At 56.1% G+C, this 16,699-nt stretch overlaps 1 protein-coding gene and 1 long non-coding RNA gene across 3 annotated transcripts; one reads left to right on the top strand and one right to left on the bottom strand.

Annotated features, from left to right (window-relative positions):
- Positions 1 to 3,869: 3,869 nt before the first annotated feature.
- LOC118019445 lies at positions 3,870 to 11,742 on the bottom strand. 2 transcript variants are annotated; one of them, XR_004681678.1, is made up of 3 exons: positions 10,864 to 11,742; positions 4,866 to 5,032; positions 3,870 to 4,022 (listed from the first exon to the last, which is right to left on the bottom strand). It is a non-coding gene; the product is annotated as an uncharacterized LOC118019445 (long non-coding RNA). The 2 variants fall into 2 exon arrangements; XR_004681677.1 differs by having other exon boundaries at positions 11,387 to 11,742.
- A 485-nt stretch (positions 11,743 to 12,227) lies between these two features.
- FOXD2 (forkhead box D2) lies at positions 12,228 to 13,715 on the top strand. Its single transcript, XM_035020165.1, has one exon. The coding sequence runs from the start codon at positions 12,228 to 12,230 to the stop codon at positions 13,713 to 13,715; it is 1,488 nt and encodes a 495-aa protein (XP_034876056.1).
- The last annotated feature ends 2,984 nt before the right edge of the window (positions 13,716 to 16,699 follow it).

Genomic DNA, 16,699 nt, shown 5'->3' with positions numbered 1-16,699 from the left:
CGCCCTGATCTTGAGAGGTACTTTCCAAGCCAAGTGACAAGTTTTGGGTTCCTTTTTCTTTCAGTTTTCTACTTCCTCCCCTTCTGGGCTCCCCCACTCAGACCCCTTTCCGTGTGCTCCCCTCCTCCCTCCCTCCCTCTCTCATCAATTTTGTGGAGACGAAAGCGCCACCTATTGGCCACCTTGTATGCGCTTGACCAGGATCCATTTGGATGCTACTTGGGGCTGGGAGTGGCTTCTGCTGCTGAAAGTCACTCACTCCAGTGAGGAACCCAGTTGCTTGGTGTGGAAGAGGAAAACTGGCTGCAGTTACCACCTCGCCTGGGAAGCGCTCCCAGATCGCCCTTCCTCCTCCATTCTTCTTGGCAGCCCTTGGTAACTGCCCCATTGTAGGGGGGCTTGGATGGGATAGGCAGTCCCAGCTGCCAAGAATTGATCTACTCTGTGAGAGGGAAATAGAGGAAAGCATGCTGGGCTGAGGTCAGGAAATCTGAGGTCTGGTCAAGCACTTAGGCAACTCCTGTCCTTTCTCTGTCTTTTACAGCCATTTGCAACACTCTCCAAGCTCTGTGACTGTGTGTTCCTCCCCAGCGGAGGACTCAGATGAATCAGACACTGCCCTGCTCAGAGGAGGCAAATATAGGTGGGTGACAATATAGTACGCAGAGTGCTGACAAGATGAGGGGGTGTGTGGTCACCTTGGTCACTCACCAGTTGGAGCCTCTGCCTTGAGCTCAGGCTCAGGCTCTTCTGAAAGAGGGAGGATGTGCCTTGCCCTCTCTGCCAGGGTGATATGGCTTTTGTAACTACTGAAGCCATTATGATGGTGGGTGAGGATATTCTACCCTGTTTCCCTCACTGCGTAGTCTCGCTAGGGCTGGGCACACTGGACTTTGGCCTGAGATACCCCTTGTCTGGAGGCTGGGCTTGAGGTTTCGGGGCTGGAGGAGAATTAGAGACAAGAGGTCCGGACCCTGCTTGAGGGGTACGCAGGCCCCACCTTAAGCATCAGACTGGCTTCCTGAATTGTGTAGGGACCGGGGCTTGGTGGGCTTCACAAGGAAGGCTTCCCGGAGGAGGTGAGCTCTGGTTTGGGGTTTTGAAGAAAAGGAGAAGCCAGCTATTCCAGTTTCTGTGAAACACCCTTTCCTCCATCCTAATCCCTGTCCAGCCTGGCAGGCTAAAAAAGTCCACTACTTCCAAAGCAATTTAGATGGGACCAAGACAAGAGGCAGAGACAGAGAAAGATGGGCAGAAAAGAGCAAAAGGGTAAGGTAGAAAGTTTGGGGTCTTAGCTAGCAGACTCGCCTACTTCCCTGCCTGATGGGCTACAGGCCAGTGCCCATAGGCACCCACTAGATTGGGCTTAAATGTCCCTGCCTTCCACATTAGCCACCAGCCATATTTTCAGGTTGGAGTCCATAGAAAGTGTTTACCACATAGTTACAGTTTTTATTACTCATGTTCTACATACTCAGCCTTATTCATTCAGATGATTCCATTGTTTGCTTTAAAGTATCTATTCAATTGTTGTATTGGCTATATATTTACTTGGCTTTAAAATATAAAAGAGTATTGAGTGAAAGGTCTCTCTTCCATTTTTGTTCCCCATTTATTTGCCCCAACAGATGTTTATTAGTTTTTTATTCATTCTCCTAGATATTTTTGTTGCATATGCAAACCAAAACAAATATATTTTCTCCTTTAGAAAAACACAATTGGAAGCATAATGTTTTGGTTTTTTTTTAAAGATTTTATTTATTTATTTGAGAGAGAGAGAGAATGAGAGAGAGCACATGAGAGGGGGGAGGGTCAGAGGGAGAAGCAGACTCCCTGCCAAGCAGGGAGCCCGATGCGGGACTCGATCCAGGGACTCCAGGATCATGATCTGAGCCGAAGGCAGTCGCTTAACCAACTGAGCCACCCAGGCGCCCCAGAAGCATAATGTTTTTACACTGTTAAGTATCTTTAATTTTTTCACTCAATGATACATCTCGGGCTCTTTCCAGATCAATGGATAAAGAACTTCTTTATTTACACAGCATACTGTTTCCTTGTGAGATGTGCCATTGTTTGCTTAATCAACCCCCTGTCAGTGGACACTTAATACTGTCTCCTACCTTTCGGCCTTCCAGACCCAGCTGCAGTGAGAGCCCGTACGTGTCCCATGTGTGCAGATATATCTGCAGGGGAAGTTCCCGGAAGTGCATTTCCACGCAGTCCCTGTCAGCACACTAAGCTCCCTGGGACCACACTGGCTCTTTTGGCAGCTGTCCACTTTTATTTCTCAAAGGGACCCTTGGTGACCATGGTCAGAATTCCACTTTCTCAAACCTCACTGCCCTCTCCCCTGTGACCTTCCCATCAGAACTTCCCACTAGGGCCCCTCACCAGATGGTTTGGCCTCTGGATCTGGGAAGCCTGGGCACTTGCCACTTCTAACCTGAGTGGGGTCTGTGCCCTGGCCATCAATCTGTCCAGAGTGATGGCTCCTTCTCCCTTTCAGTCTCCCAACCCTGGGCATCAGAGACAGGTGTAGGAAGCTCGCTCTTCAGACCTCCACTGTTCAGGCCTCCAGGCCTCCTGCCAAATGCTGCCATCTCCCCTTCTCTGCCATCCCTCATCCCCAATTGTGACTTCCTTCTGATCATTGGGTCATGTTCTAAGATCTGCTCCTCTCTGGCCTTGGATTTCCCATTTCATTGGGAGTGGCCCTGCTTCATGGGAGGAAGTGGATGAAGGAAGATCCAGCAGCAGGCCCCCTGTGAGAGGCATGCATGTGACTAAGGGGGAGCCAAATCCACTTCGTAAAACAAGGCCCTCAGTAGCCTGGGAACGTCTGGGTTGGACCAGACCTGTGGTGTCAGCTCATGTAGCAGATGGCACCATTCTGGCTGACTGAGACAGGATGAGCAGGAGCCTAGGCAGGTCAAGACCATGCAAACATGGTTATTATTATTGCTGTGAATGGCAATCACTCACCTTTGGAATTGTAGGTAGGGCACAATAGTTAAGAGCCCTGATTCTTGAGCCAGATTCTTGAGTTCAAAACAGGGGATGCACTTCTTACATGTCAGATAAGGAAGCAGAAGACCTGGGAGGGGCACAGGCAGGGATGAGAGGAGATCTCAGGCCCCTAGACTCAGGCTCCACTGCTCTTCTCCAGTTGCAGGAACAAACGAGGGGGAGGTGCATTCAACAGGCAGGTTGGAGCAGGTATCCTCAAAAATGTCAAGGTTGGGAGGCCAGCAAGGATCCTCTCTGAGGCATCCTGACTCATAGTTGGCTCGTTCTAAGCGTCAGGAGTCTCTGTGAAGTGACAGCTAGGAAATTTCCTTGGTTTCTGTCTCCAACCCAGCTATCTGGATCCTTCACAAACAAGGACACTGGGGCTTAGAAAGGTATTTGTTTGAGACTAATACATGGTGGAGGCATAAGCTGAACCCATCTCTAAGACTTATAGTCTGTCTGTTGTGCCTAGATTCCTATCCAGTGATCACCCAGCCATAGCTCACACATTTCCAGTGATGGGGCGCTCACTCCTATCAATGTCACCTATCACCTCTCTGAGCGACAGCCCTATTGGAAGGCTCTCCTTCCATGGAGTCACAGATATTGAGTCTCCTGACAGCCTTCAGGCTCCCTTTTGCCATGGTCTCTGTGCTCCAGGTCAGTCCTGTAGAGATTTGAAGGTGGGGGCTGTGTCAACGCTGAGCCCTTTATTCTCCAGGCTAATGACCCTAGACTGGTCCTTTGTGTCTATAGGGCATCTTTCCATCCCCTCCTGTATTAATTAGGGTGCAGTTGTGAGTAACAGACTCCACTACCACCACCACCCCCCCACCAAAGAAAATTCCACAACAGTGGCTTAACCAATATTGAAATGTATTTCCTTTCCCTGTAAGTCTTGAGGCAGTTCAGGGTGGTATGGCACCTCAAAGGTTTTAGGGACCCAGGATCCTCCTCTCTTATGGCTCTGCTGTTTGTGAAATTCAACTCGAACTCGCAGAACGTCATTACACCTAGTTTAAGAAAAGGGAGAATATCTTTAGAATGTCTGGGAAGTCTAAGGATTCGAGTTTTGGGCAGAGCTGGTGGACGCAGCACTGTTGTTAACCTGTCTCTCTCTTTAGCCTGTTTCTCCTCTGTGTATGGGCTTCAGTGTCAAACCACATTCTCCACCTGATCTTCTGATCCAAAAGGAGAAGCACTCCTCCTGAAGTCCCAGAGTCCATATATCAAATCTTGTAGAAGGAGTGACTGGCTTGGCTTAGGTCCCTTACTCCTGACTAGACCAATCACTGGGACTTGGGTTTGCAATGGTTGCTATGGTTGACCTTGCTGGGTTGCCTGTCTACTCTTGGAAGTAAGTGTGAAGGACACAGAGATTGGACAGTCCCATCAGGACCATGTGGACTATGGGAGGGGAAGTCTAATCCAACAGAGAAATGGGATACCCCAAAACTGTAAACATGTTCAATTCATCATGCTAAGGAGAGTGAATTTTGTCTTATAAGCAATGGGGAGCCCCTGGAAGATTTTGTCATGATTTGGCTGGTTTGATTGGTCACAACATTTTAAAAGAAGGAAACTGAGACAGAGAACACAAGAGAGAAATCCAATGAATGCTGGGGTCAGGGACCATGGAAAGACTCTCTTTCATAGGGGGACGTGTTCTCCTCCCTTCGCGGATGGGGACTGATGGGGGAGAAGCAATGTCTGTTTTCAAAGAACACCTATTTCCGCTGGTGATGGAAGCTATCTGTCTGGGGAGTCCCAGACAAGAGGGAGAAATACATCACACTGTTCATTCATTCACTCATTGGTTCCTGTATCCACATGTCTAACATTCACTGAATACCTACCGTGTGTTGGGTTTTGTGGCTGGCAGGAGGCAGAGTGACTGATAATGATGAGAAATGTTTGATGAGCTTTTTCACAGTTTCAGGCACTGGGCTGAGGGCTTTATACACATTAGCTCATTTAATCCTCACGAGAACTCAGCGAGGTAGGTACAATTATTATCTCCACCCTGTAGAGGAGGAAAAATGAGGATGAAGGCAACATAATGAGTGTTCTCAAGGAACAGTCTACAGAGGGCGACAGACTGGAAGATAAATGATGACAACAGAGGGAGTTTAGTGTTTTGGGGGCACACAGGCAGGAGCCCCTCATAGCCTGGCCAATGGGAGGTGTTGTTGCGGAAAGTGTCTCATGAAGTTTGATATTTGAAATGGGCAGAGGATTAGGAGGACTGAGCCAGGCAGGAGTGAGCTGCAGGTAATGGTCTAGAGCGAGAGAAAGCAGTTTTGAGTGGAGTGCAGGGGTTGGAGGTGTGGCTGGACACAGAGGCAGGGGCCAGGCTGCCTGGTTATCTGTGCAGACAAACACAGGATTCCCTAAAAGCAAAGCAGCTGAGGGCAGCTATCACTGGGGGCTCATGCACATTGCATGAGAATCATCCTCCTAGTTTCTCCTTTAACTTTATAATTGCAAGCACCAGGCGGCCTCTTCCTGCTGCTCTGAGGTCTCAGCAGCACCCCTTGGGTGTGTATTAGCAGAGGTTTCTTAGCCCCTCTCCCCCTTCCCAGGGCAGAGGGCAGGGCGATATTTGCCTGAATTGAGGCTGTATCCAGCCCACCCACCTCCTGAGGCAAGACACTTAGCCAACCCCTGACATTTAGAGTACTTCAAAGTAGCTTGATCTGGGCTGGGGTTGAGGAAAGGAAGAGTCTGACTTTCCAGGGCAGCTTTGCCCCCTCTTTCTTCCTTCCTGCCCCACCCTGGAGCGGTGACCCCCTCTACCCCATTCTCTCCTGTATTTCCCCTCTCCTTATGTCGACTCCCCCAACCAGGCCTCACCCCTCAAAATGAGCCCTTCCCCACATCCAGGTGAAATGGAGAGGGCTCTGGGCTTGGGAAATGAGAGGTTAGGGATCTAGTTCCGCCTTTGCTACCAATTTGCTGTGTGACCTTGGGCAAGTCAGCCTTCCCTCTGGGTTTCCCTCTCTGGTAAACGGACTTTTAAGACCTACAGTTCAATTTTGGGATAAATGACTTAAGTCTTTTATTTACTGGAGGGAAAGAAAAACAGCACACCCAGCATACAATGCAAAGGGTGGGTGGAGTGTATGGATTAATGGTCTTTTGGAGAACGGCGAGGCAGGAAGCAGGTCGGCTGTGCAGAGCAGGATGCAAGCGCTGTTGTCAAGGGTTCAGGCTTTCAGTTAGGAGGAGCTCAGAGCAGGAAGAGGGCAAGATGCTTTGGGCTCCTGAGAAGCCTTCTTTCTGGAGGAGGCGGGATCTCTGAAAGGATTTCAAGCATTAGTACAGGTTGGGAAAGGAAGCAAGCATGCGCGAAGAGTCCGGAGGTTATGAGTCTCTGGATGAGTTTGCCAAAGGGGTGGGGTGGAGAAAGGGCCCTCTGGTCCTAGACCTGGTCGTCCAGTTCCTGACTCTCTGCGTGGACGCGCCGCTCCTCCAGAGGTCGCTGTTCCCCAGGAATCGGTCACCGGGTCTACATGGCAAGGCCGAGACGCCCTCTGGTCCCCTCGCTCTGCTTCGGTGGGGCTTACGCGGCTCCGCATCCCAGAGGGGTCAGGCACCCGGCATCATTTCCCCAACCACGCAGGGGCTTACGGTTTCACCAGCAACCCTGCCTGGGGCTCCGAAAGGCTAAACGCGACGGCGCGCGCATGTGCGTGTTGCGCCGGTTACCGGGTTCGGACGGCGGGGCCCCTCCTCCCTTCCCTCCCGCCTTGCCCCACTTCAGGGCTGCGGAAGGGCGTCGGGGTCCCGAGGTCTTGCTGCTCCAGCGGGTGGCCTCCAGTTGGTGGGCAGGAGGCCGCCGCTACACTCTTCCCGGCTCTCCGCCGCGCCGTGCCCGTGCGCTCTCCTCTCTCTCCCCCGGCTCTCGTCCCAAACCCACACCCAGGCTTGCACCCTCACACATCCTCCTTCCCCGCCAGGGTCACGCTGCGGACCTGGAGTGGGTTCGCAGTCCCAGCCACGTCGCGCCGCTTCCGGCGCTGGGGCAGAGCGGTGGTTTTGGCCGGCGAGGCTTCCAGGGCAGTCCCCGCACCCATCGTGCGTTTGGCAGGGGAGCACTCGGGACAGGCGCGGGTCGGACACACAGAGCCACCGGCGTCCGGAGGGGCACACGCACGCGGAGGGAGGAGAAACAGACCCTCGTTCGCAAAAACCCGGGACGCACTTAGACAGTAGGGGCACTCAGACCTGAGGCTGACGCTCCGACACACCTGTTAGCGTCCCCTCTCCCTTGCCCCCAGCTGTGCGTCTCCCCAGCGAGGGGAGCCTGTCGCACCGCGGTCGCTGCGAAGCCAGAGCCCCAGGTTGGGCGGCTGCGGAGCCGCGCTGTTTTCACCCTTGCCTGGGCCCGCAACCCTCTTCCCGCGAACCAGAGTCGACCGGCTCCGCAGCTCGTTCGGGTCTCAACCGCTGCTCGGTGCTGGGGCTCAAGGGAGCCCCCCCACTACGTAGTCCCAGGATAGGGGTGCCGGGAGGCGGCTGTGGCCAGGCATGGTGAAAGAAGAGAAAGACATTTTTTTCTGAGAAGTGGGGGGTACGTGGAGGTCTGGGGAGCAGTTCAGAGGCGCTTGGGGGAGGGCGGGTGGTGGGCTGGGGCGAAGGCACACAGGCGGGGAGCCCTGTCATTTCTCTGCTTGCTGTGGGTCCGGCCTCTCTCTGAACTCTGACCCGGGGCCCTGCTCCTGTGTGTGGGGAGCCCCGCCGCCTGAGGTTCTTCCTCTCAGGTCTCCCGATCTGGAATCTCCCGCCTCCCGCCCGGGCCAAGGGAGCCGATCGCTCTGGAACAGGCGGAGATCTGGGTGAAGAAAAGGGTCCGGAGATGCCCCGGCTTCCGCCAAACAACTGTCGCCCCCATCCCCCACACCCGAGCTGCAGCCGATGGAGGAACGGAAAGAGGGGGCGGCTGCGCGGGTCTCGCAGCTTTCCCCGAGACTGGCAAGGTTTGTGAATAAAATTGGAGAAGTGTGCGGGCGTGGTGTCCCCCTGCCCGGCTGAGGCCGTACTGTGCTCGCAGAATTCATCCGGCGGGGAGGCCGCGCGTGAGGTCGGTCCGCTCCGCGTCCCGCCTCCTGCTCGCTCAGCGCCGCTCTTCGCCACTTTCGCGATTGACTTCATTATATTCTCAAAACCATCTGATAGCTGTCGTTTTCCCTAAGTCGAGAACAGCACGTCTACGGCGACCATAAGAAGCCAAGGGAGGAGCCATAAAGGGAGGGACACCACTGATAGCCAGCAACACATCACAATAAACATGCAACAACTCCCTGGCTGTCCGGGCATTTTGGGGTGGACCCCCCTCCCAACAGGCGCCCCCCAAAGCCTCCTTCCAGTTGTTTCTTGGCTATGCGAAGGAGGTAGCGAAATAGTAAGGCAGAGGAAGGAGAAGGCCAGACCCTACTAGGGACACTGTAGCCAAGGCCCCCAGAGCCTGTTGCCTTCTGCTTCTTGGAAGCTTCGGGCATGGGCGCTGAAGCATAGATTTTCCTTGGAGGGAAGTGACAGAGTCACCCAGATAGCAAATGTGACCGGAAGGTTTGGAAGAGGCTGAGCCCACAGGTGGGAAAGGCTGGTGCCAGCGGAGAAGTGCAGAAAACGAAATAAATTCCCAAGGTCCCCCTCGACCTTCTCCCAGCCCCCAGTTCACCTACTCCTGGCGTTGTTCAACACAAACTGGCCCTTCTAGATTTACACCAAAACCTTGGGAGGGATGAGAGGTTCCTAGAAACACCTCTCCCGAGCTTGGTGAGGGGCTACGCAGAGTTATTTGGATAAGTAAAGGAGTTCTGGCCTCTGAGTCTTGACACCTGGGTCCAACCCAACCCTGGGAGTAACGTGGGGAGCTTCAAGAGCCTGGCCAAGTCACATGATTTCCAGAGCCTGTTTGCACTCCTGTAAAAGTGTGTGTTTGAAGGGTCCAGGATTCCTTAAGATCATGTCCCGCCCCCACACTGCAGAACAGGGACTAAGGGCCTGTATCCCTTCCCCCCAACCTGGGCCTCAGCAAGCAGCGAGTGTGAAGCAGAACCAGGCAGAGGCAATAGCCCACAGCCACGGCGGCTCTGTAGAGTCTTGCCTGGACCTTCAGAACCCAGGAGATGTGGGCAGCAAATGTCTCAGCCAGCCTGACCCTGAAGCTGGGCAGGAGGCCGGAGCCTGGGGAGCCAGAAAGTGCTGGCAAGGGAGGAAGGGACTGGCGAATGCCTGCCATTTTAGAAATGAAGACATTCAGAAGGTGAGGTGTAGTAAGCTGAGGCCAATGTTGATTTTCCTCTCCATTTTCTTAGATACTAGCAGGGCAGAACCGGGCTGGAGCTGATATGCCGTAGACAGTTTGGGCTACCTGTGAGTACCAGAGAGAGCTCCACGAAGTAATACACAAGCTTGGGGTAGGTGTAGGGTTGCCAGATAAAATAAATCTGCTAAATCTAGCAACCTTAGATATGTGAGTTTATTTGGACTCATGCAAAAAACTTCTTTCCAACCCTCGCCCCCCACCTTTTTCTCTGGAGGGCCTTATCACCTAGAAAAGGGCCACTACCCCTGCCCAATTGCTTGTCCATGGTTTGAGGACTGGACCTCTTCTCATCTTCCTGAGGACAGGAAGGAGGTAGCGAAGGAGGTAGCGAAAGGGCTGCTCCCCCTTTCTGGCCGGACTTGTAGGCTCTACGGACCGGCCACAGTCTGCATAAACTGTGCAGACTGCATACCAGGTGGATTTATGCAGACCCTGCATACCAGGTGGATCCCCTTGGTCTGAGGAGTGTGTGTAGGGGGAACAGAGGACTTTCTCCCCCAGGACAGGGGCAGTCAGACCTGCTTCCACTCTCCTCTGCTCTTAGCCAGATGGCTTGAGAGGATGGAGACCTCTATCATGAAGATTAAGTGACAAGCACCTGGCCCTGCTCTATCTTGTAGGAGCCTAGGTGAGTCTCTTCCCTTCTCTGGGCCTCTGGTTGCCCCACCCCACCCCCCTCTGGGCCTCTGGTTGTGGAATGGGAAATTTGGATTTACACTAGATTATTCCATAGGCTGGAAACTGTTAGATGAAAGAATGTATCCACCCTCACAACAATCCTGCTGAACTACAGCTTGCAGGGGCCTGGCGATCCCTCACACCCTGCTTCCAGCACTTATCTATAGGGGATCTGATTCAGCATAGTGACCAGAGAGGGTTAGATAACCCAGTTACCCCAATACGGGTAACCCAGTGGAGGGCTAGACCATAGCTTGAGATCCAGGTGGGAGACTACACCCCCACCTGCTTTCTCTCTCCCCAAGAGTCTGCAAAGTGCTCTCAATATCCTCTTCATAAGTAGCCTAGAGTGATATAGCTACTTTTAGGTATTAGTCATGAAGGTAGGTGCGCTTTTAAATCTCATTTTTACAGAGGGAGAAACAGAAGCAAAAAGAGTTTAAGAAATGTATCCAAGATGACAGAGCTCGTAAATAAGCAAGCCAGGACCAGAATCCCAGCAGCCTAATTTCAGGGTTCCTGCTCTTAACTACTAGGCAAAGCAGGAAACTGAGGCTGGGTAGGGAAAGTACCTTGCTGATTGTCATACAGCCTTGAGACAGCTGAGGGCAGCTGGGTCTCGGGCCTCGCCTGCCGGAGATCTGACCACTGCGCGGCGCTGGCGGGGCAGCAGCCCGTCTATCAGCTCAGTTCTTGCCCACCACCAGCGCCTACCACCCCTGTCACCGCTCAGGGTTGAGATGGGCCCAGTCTACTGGTGGCTGGGTTCCTGGCCAGGGGAGAAAGGAGGCTAATGGGCTGGGCAGAAACCCGGCTCGTAAGAAGAAGGGCACAGGACCAACCTTGTGTGCACGGGCTCCTGAGAGACGAGACAACGCGGGCCTGGGGCTGAGGTCAGGGTTCATTGAGGAAGGTGTCTGTCGGGGTCCTGTGGCCGGTCCGTAGAGCCTACAAGTCCGGCCAGAAAGGGGGAGCAGCCCTGCAGTGCGACTGGGGGTAGGGAAATGGAGCGAGGGATTCTCGGACCCACGAAGAGACACCCAGACAAATGCAGGGTTTCCACAGGAAACAAGGCAGAGATTCACCGAAGGCGAGAGACAGAGTCACAGAGCCCAAGACAAACGGATACCCGGACCGAAAAGGGCAGGGTGCAGGCAAACTCAGAGCGATGGGTCGGTCCGCGCTCCCGGAATGCGGCCGAAGCGCCGCACATAAGCTTCGGGGAGAGGGCGACGGACAGGCGACGCGCTCCCCGGGTCTCCCCGCACACACTTCTGCGTCCGGGGTCCCGCGTCGCAGCAAGAGGATGTGTGGCGGGGTCTCGGCTTTGGAAGGGAGGAGAGGGGCGCAGCCGGAATCTCTCACCTCTCCGAGGCCCGAGGCTGAGAGCGCCAAGTTTGCTCCTCGCGGTCACTCAAGTGCGTCTCCCCTTGGGCCGGAAGCCGCTTGGGATCCGGCGGGCCCAGCTCGGGCGGCTTAGGTCGGGCCGTCTCAGGCTCTCGCTCGAGCTCCAACTGCGCTTCGGCCTTGGTGGCCCAGGGCGCTGCCTTGGGTAGATGAAGGGTGGGGGCTGTCGCTACTTCTCCCGGCTCCGTTTGGCGCCCGCGTGGACCTTAACATCCAGGGGCTGAGCGCACTGGCTCCAGGCGGCGGCTCCGGGGAGCGGAGCGTTTGCGGGATCTGCGGGCGGAGGAGGACCCGCCTCCAGCCACCCGAGCCAGCTCCCGCCGCGGCGGCTGTTTGTTCCCGCCGGGCCCCTCCGCCGAGGCAGTCCGCCCGCCCCCTCCCGCCCCGCCCCACCCCGCTCGGGGAGCTCCGCCCCGGGTTCGCGCTCTTCCGCCTTAGGCAGCCGCGAGGCGGGAGGGACTAATTCCCCTACCCCCCATCCCGGGGGCACTGGGGGCCGACACCGGCCAGGGTCAGGGGCAGCCTCAGCTCCTTCCGCCCACGCCCCGGGTGCAGGCGCCCGGCTCCGGCTCCCGGGGCGGCGGCTACAGCAGCCAGTCGGGTGCTCACCGAGAGGTGAGAGCGGCGAGTTGGGCCACGAGGGGTCGCTGCGGAGCTGGGGGACACCCCTCCCTCCCCGCCTCAGTCCCCCGCCCCCTCCCCGCCCGCGCGCAAAACACACTCGCCCCAGAGGCAGCGCGGCGGAGCCGGAGCCGCGGCCGGAGCGGAGCCGGAGAACGGCGGTGGCGGCGGCGGCACCATGACCCTGGGCAGCTGCTGCTGCGAGATCATGTCCTCCGAGAGCTCCCCGGCCGCGCTGTCCGAGGCCGACGCAGACATAGACGTGGTGGGCGGCGGCGGCGGCAGCGGTGGGGGGGAGCTCCCTGCCCGCTCCGGGCCCCGCGCCCCCCGGGACGTGCTCCCCCACGGCCCCGAGCCTCCTCCGGAGGAAACCGAGGCGGACGCAGCCGAGGACGAGGAGGAGTCCGGCGGCTGCTCGGACGGCGAGCCCCGCGCTCTAGCGCCCCGGGGGGCGGCGGCCGCAGCGGGAAGCCCCGGGCCGGGCGCTTCGGCGGCCCGGGGCGCGGCGGGGCCCGGGCCGGGACCGCCGTCGGGGGGCGCGGCGACGCGGAGCCCGCTGGTGAAGCCGCCCTACTCGTACATCGCGCTCATCACCATGGCCATCCTGCAGAGCCCCAAGAAGCGCCTGACGCTGAGCGAGATCTGCGAGTTCATCAGCGGCCGCTTCCCCTACTATCGGGAGAAGTTCCCTGCTTGGCAGAACAGCATCCGCCACAACCTCTCGCTCAACGACTGCTTCGTCAAGATTCCCCGCGAGCCGGGCAACCCGGGCAAGGGCAACTACTGGACGCTGGACCCGGAGTCGGCCGACATGTTCGACAACGGCAGCTTCCTGCGGCGCCGCAAGCGCTTCAAGCGGCAGCCGCTACCGCCGCCGCATCCACACACGCACCCTCATCCGGAGCTGCTGTTGCGTGGCGGGGCTGCGGCGGCGGGGGACCCCGGCGCCTTCCTGCCGGGCTTCGCCGCTTATGGCGCCTACGGTTACGGCTACGGCTTGGCGCTCCCGGCCTACGGCGCACCCCCACCGGGCCCGGCTCCGCACCCGCATCCGCACCCGCACGCCTTCGCTTTCGCCGCCGCCGCCGCGCCTTGCCAGCTGTCGGTACCCCCAGGCCGCGCCGCTGCTCCTCCACCCGGACCTCCGACGGCCTCGGTGTTCGCGGGCGCAGCCTCGGCTCCGGCCCCTGCGCCTGCCCCGGGCACAGGGTCGGGCCCCGGCCCCGCAGGCCTGCCCGCCTTCCTGGGCGCCGAGCTGGGCTGCGCCAAAGCCTTCTACCCCGCGTCGCTGAGCCCTCCCGCAGCCGGCACCGCGGCTGGTCTGTCTACCGCACTCCTGCGCCAGGGCCTCAAGACGGACGCGGGCGGTGGTGCGGGCGCCGGGGGCACCGGGGCCGGGCAGAGGCCTTCCTTCTCTATAGACCACATCATGGGCCACGGTGGCGGCGGGGCAGCACCCCCGGGCGGAGGCGAGGGCTCCCCGGGATCGCCTTTCGCGGCGGCGGCGGGTCCTGGGGGTCAAGCCCAGGTCTTGGCCATGCTGACTGCCCCAGCCCTGGCTCCAGTGGCCGGCCACATCCGCCTCTCGCACCCCGGGGACGCGCTCCTGTCCTCAGGGCCCCCGTTTGCCAGCAAAGTCGCCGGCCTCAGTGGCTGCCACTTCTGACCACGTCGAGCTCAGGGCCGGTAAGGCCCGCACTCAGCCTCTCCCGGGAGCTCCTGCGGTCTCAGCGGAACTCAGGGAGTCTATTTATGAAGAGTCTCCAGACCTTGGGCCGGCGCTCGTGACTTGGCACTTCAGGCTCCACGCTCATAATTTTGCCAATAGTTGGGACGAAGCGGGCTCCATCGCTCAGGGAGAGGCCCAGGTCTATGCGATGAAATCGCAAGCCATGATCCCACTCCAATATGAGCAGTAAAAGGGGCGGGGGGTATCCTTCACTTTTTCCCAGCCTCTGCGCCTCTCAGAGGCCCGGGAGGAATGCTTTCCCAGAGAGATGTCTGCCCAGGCCCTGCAGATTCCGCCAGAAACACCCAACTGCGCAGAGAGGTCTCCCTTTCTGCCTCTCCCTCACTCCTTCCCCAACTTTGAGGCACTGCTTGTCCAATATTATAATTTAAAGATACCTATTATCCGCTTTGTGCTTAAAAGAAATTTTCAACTTTTTTTTCTTGCTGTTCTCCAAGGAAGTTAGTTTTCTCTGAAGCCTAAAGCAGTGTCTACACAAGCGAAGTTGAACGGAGAGGTTGAGCGAGGGGTCTCCACAATCCCTGCAGAAACCCCGGATCCCACCACACTGAGGAACATCCTCCCTCTTTAGTGTTGGGGTGCTTTTGAAGGAACTTTCCCCCTTTCCCATGGCCGGCTGGGTCCAGCCATCCAGGGCCAGCGGCCCTCTCAGTGCTCTGCTCTGTCCCAGGCCCTGGGATATTTATTGTAGCTAAAGGCAATGAGGTTGGGGTGGGAGAGGAGGGTCTGGGTCAAGGACTGGAGAGGTGGGGATGGGGTGGGCGAGGGCACATCCTATGGCAGGGGGTCCTGTAATTATGTGTAAATATCTGTACAGCGGGCCGCTATCTGCGTTCTCTGTCCACTGGGTGTGCATTGATTTAGACTTCTCTGTGAAATCGTCTGATGGTTTGTGTGGAAGAAAAAAATCTGTCTTCCCCCCCATTCCCATTGGTGTCAGTTGAATAAATGTATGTGAACTCCAGCAGTCACCAGCTCTGTCTGCTTGCCTGCACTTCCCTTTCCCAGTCGGGGCTCTCCCAGACACCCAACTCCCGGGTAGAGAGGGAGTGGGGAAGGGCCCTGGGCAGCCCAGACAGGTAAAGGAGGGCTTGGGCTTATTGGATACAGGGAATATTGTGGCCTTGGCCTTTGGCTGTTGATGGGGCCAGGACTCTGGGAAGCCTGTGACCCCTGTAGCACTTTCATTTTCGCTCTGGTCCTAAATGTCTGCCTGGGGTTTTACACAGAGGTTTTGTTTCAAATGCACCTGGGGATTCTTATCTTCTGGTTTAGACTTTAGCGTGGCAGGGGCTTATCTGGGTGCCCAGTGCTCATGGACACTGTATCCACTAAGTACAGTTTGAGTGAATTGTGTGTCTTGTTGCATATTCTGTATGCCTCTGCGTGCGGAGGCTTTCATGGAGCTTATGGTTCCTGTTTGTGTTTCTGAGGGTCATCGTGTATCCTTGCTTTTTGTCCTCCTTTGGGGTGGGGAGTGAGTTGTATTTTAGGATATCTGCATTTTTATTTCTTTGTGTGTTCATGAATGTGTGTCTCTGTTTGTGATTCTCTGTCACTATCTTTTTCTGGGTCCTTAAGAAGAGAGAGACCTCTCTTTAGCCACTGTAGAGCCTTTTTTGGACCCCCCTCCCTCCTGTTGTTGTGGACAGGTCTGAATGAAAAGATTGAAGGGCGGGGGGGACTGTGAAACTCTTCTTTCCTCTGGCCTGAGAGGGTTAGAAGTGCACTATGAGCCAAAGGAGAGAGGCAGTGCGGTCCTACTCTGTTAAGCCAAACCTTCCCAACCCTTGAGCCATGCTCACAGCCAGAACCTACTGCCGGAGTGCAAAACCATCGGGAGTTATGGCTGGAGCCTTCCATAAGCCCAGTGAGTCTCCCAGCTTGCTGCCTGTGCCTGGGACTCCAGCTGGCCGGACTCAAGAGCATGTTGGGCAGGAGGGGACGCTTTGGGTGGAACAAAGATGGTTACTCAGCTCTCTTCATTCAGCGGAGGACATAGGAGAGAAGGAGAAATGTGGAGGTACAGAACGAGGCATTTTAGCCATTGCGGGAAAACAGACACATGCTGAGGGCGAGTGTTGGGCTAGAGTGACAGAAAGCAAGGAGGAGGAAGACAGGGTCAGGGAACCAGCTTTGGAGAACTTGAGAGGGGCAGTCAGGGAGAAGCCCCACAGGCCTCTTTAGCTAGATTCCCAGGCATTAGCAACAGCAGGAAAGGAGGAGGAGGTAGAGGACTGAGTGCCCTAAGGGAGGAGGGTCAGAATCAGGATCAGGGTAGGGAGAATGCACCAGGGCTGAGGAACAGTGATTGCAACTCCTAAGTCAGCTGATTCCCCATCAGAGGAGAGACAAGGCTGGAGGCGCAGGTAGTAAATGTAGCCCCTTTGCCAGAGGCGAGGTGCTCTCTCCTCCCTCTCCTTGAGAGACTGTAGGAGAGTGGGGAGATCGAATGCAGTGGGCCACCTTCCCATGATTTTATCAAACAGTCCACAAGAATAAAGGTTAGAGTTAGTGGTAGAAAGGGTAATGCCTGCTGATTTCATTTCTTTTCATTTGAGGAAGGTTGAACATGACTGTGTGTGTGTTTGCCCTCAATAAAGCATTTTGTAGCTTACATGATCTCATTTACCATGAATATGTCACTCCCAGATATTAGGTTGGAGCTTCAAGTAAAAGATTTATCAGTTGGGTTTTTCCTCTTTAGAGGAGAGAAAATTAAGTCAGCCAGAATTCATATCTGATGGTGGATAGGCAGATGAGATACTGCCTCAGTCGCTATTTCCAGGAGAAGCAGCAGATCCTTCTGGACTCCTCAGTGTGTGTTTGTGAAGTAAATGTGTGTGTGTAAATTCATCTGAGCATGTTGCTTGTATGTATATGTGTGTCTTTCCTATCAG

Source organism: Mirounga leonina, unplaced genomic scaffold (genome assembly GCF_011800145.1).
Source record: "Mirounga leonina isolate KUSES-001 unplaced genomic scaffold, KU_Mleo_1.0 Mir_173, whole genome shotgun sequence".
Taxonomy (NCBI): Eukaryota; Metazoa; Chordata; class Mammalia; order Carnivora; family Phocidae; genus Mirounga; species Mirounga leonina.
The sequence above is the reverse complement of the archived record's forward strand: the minus strand, read 5'-3'. Positions and strand labels throughout refer to the sequence as shown.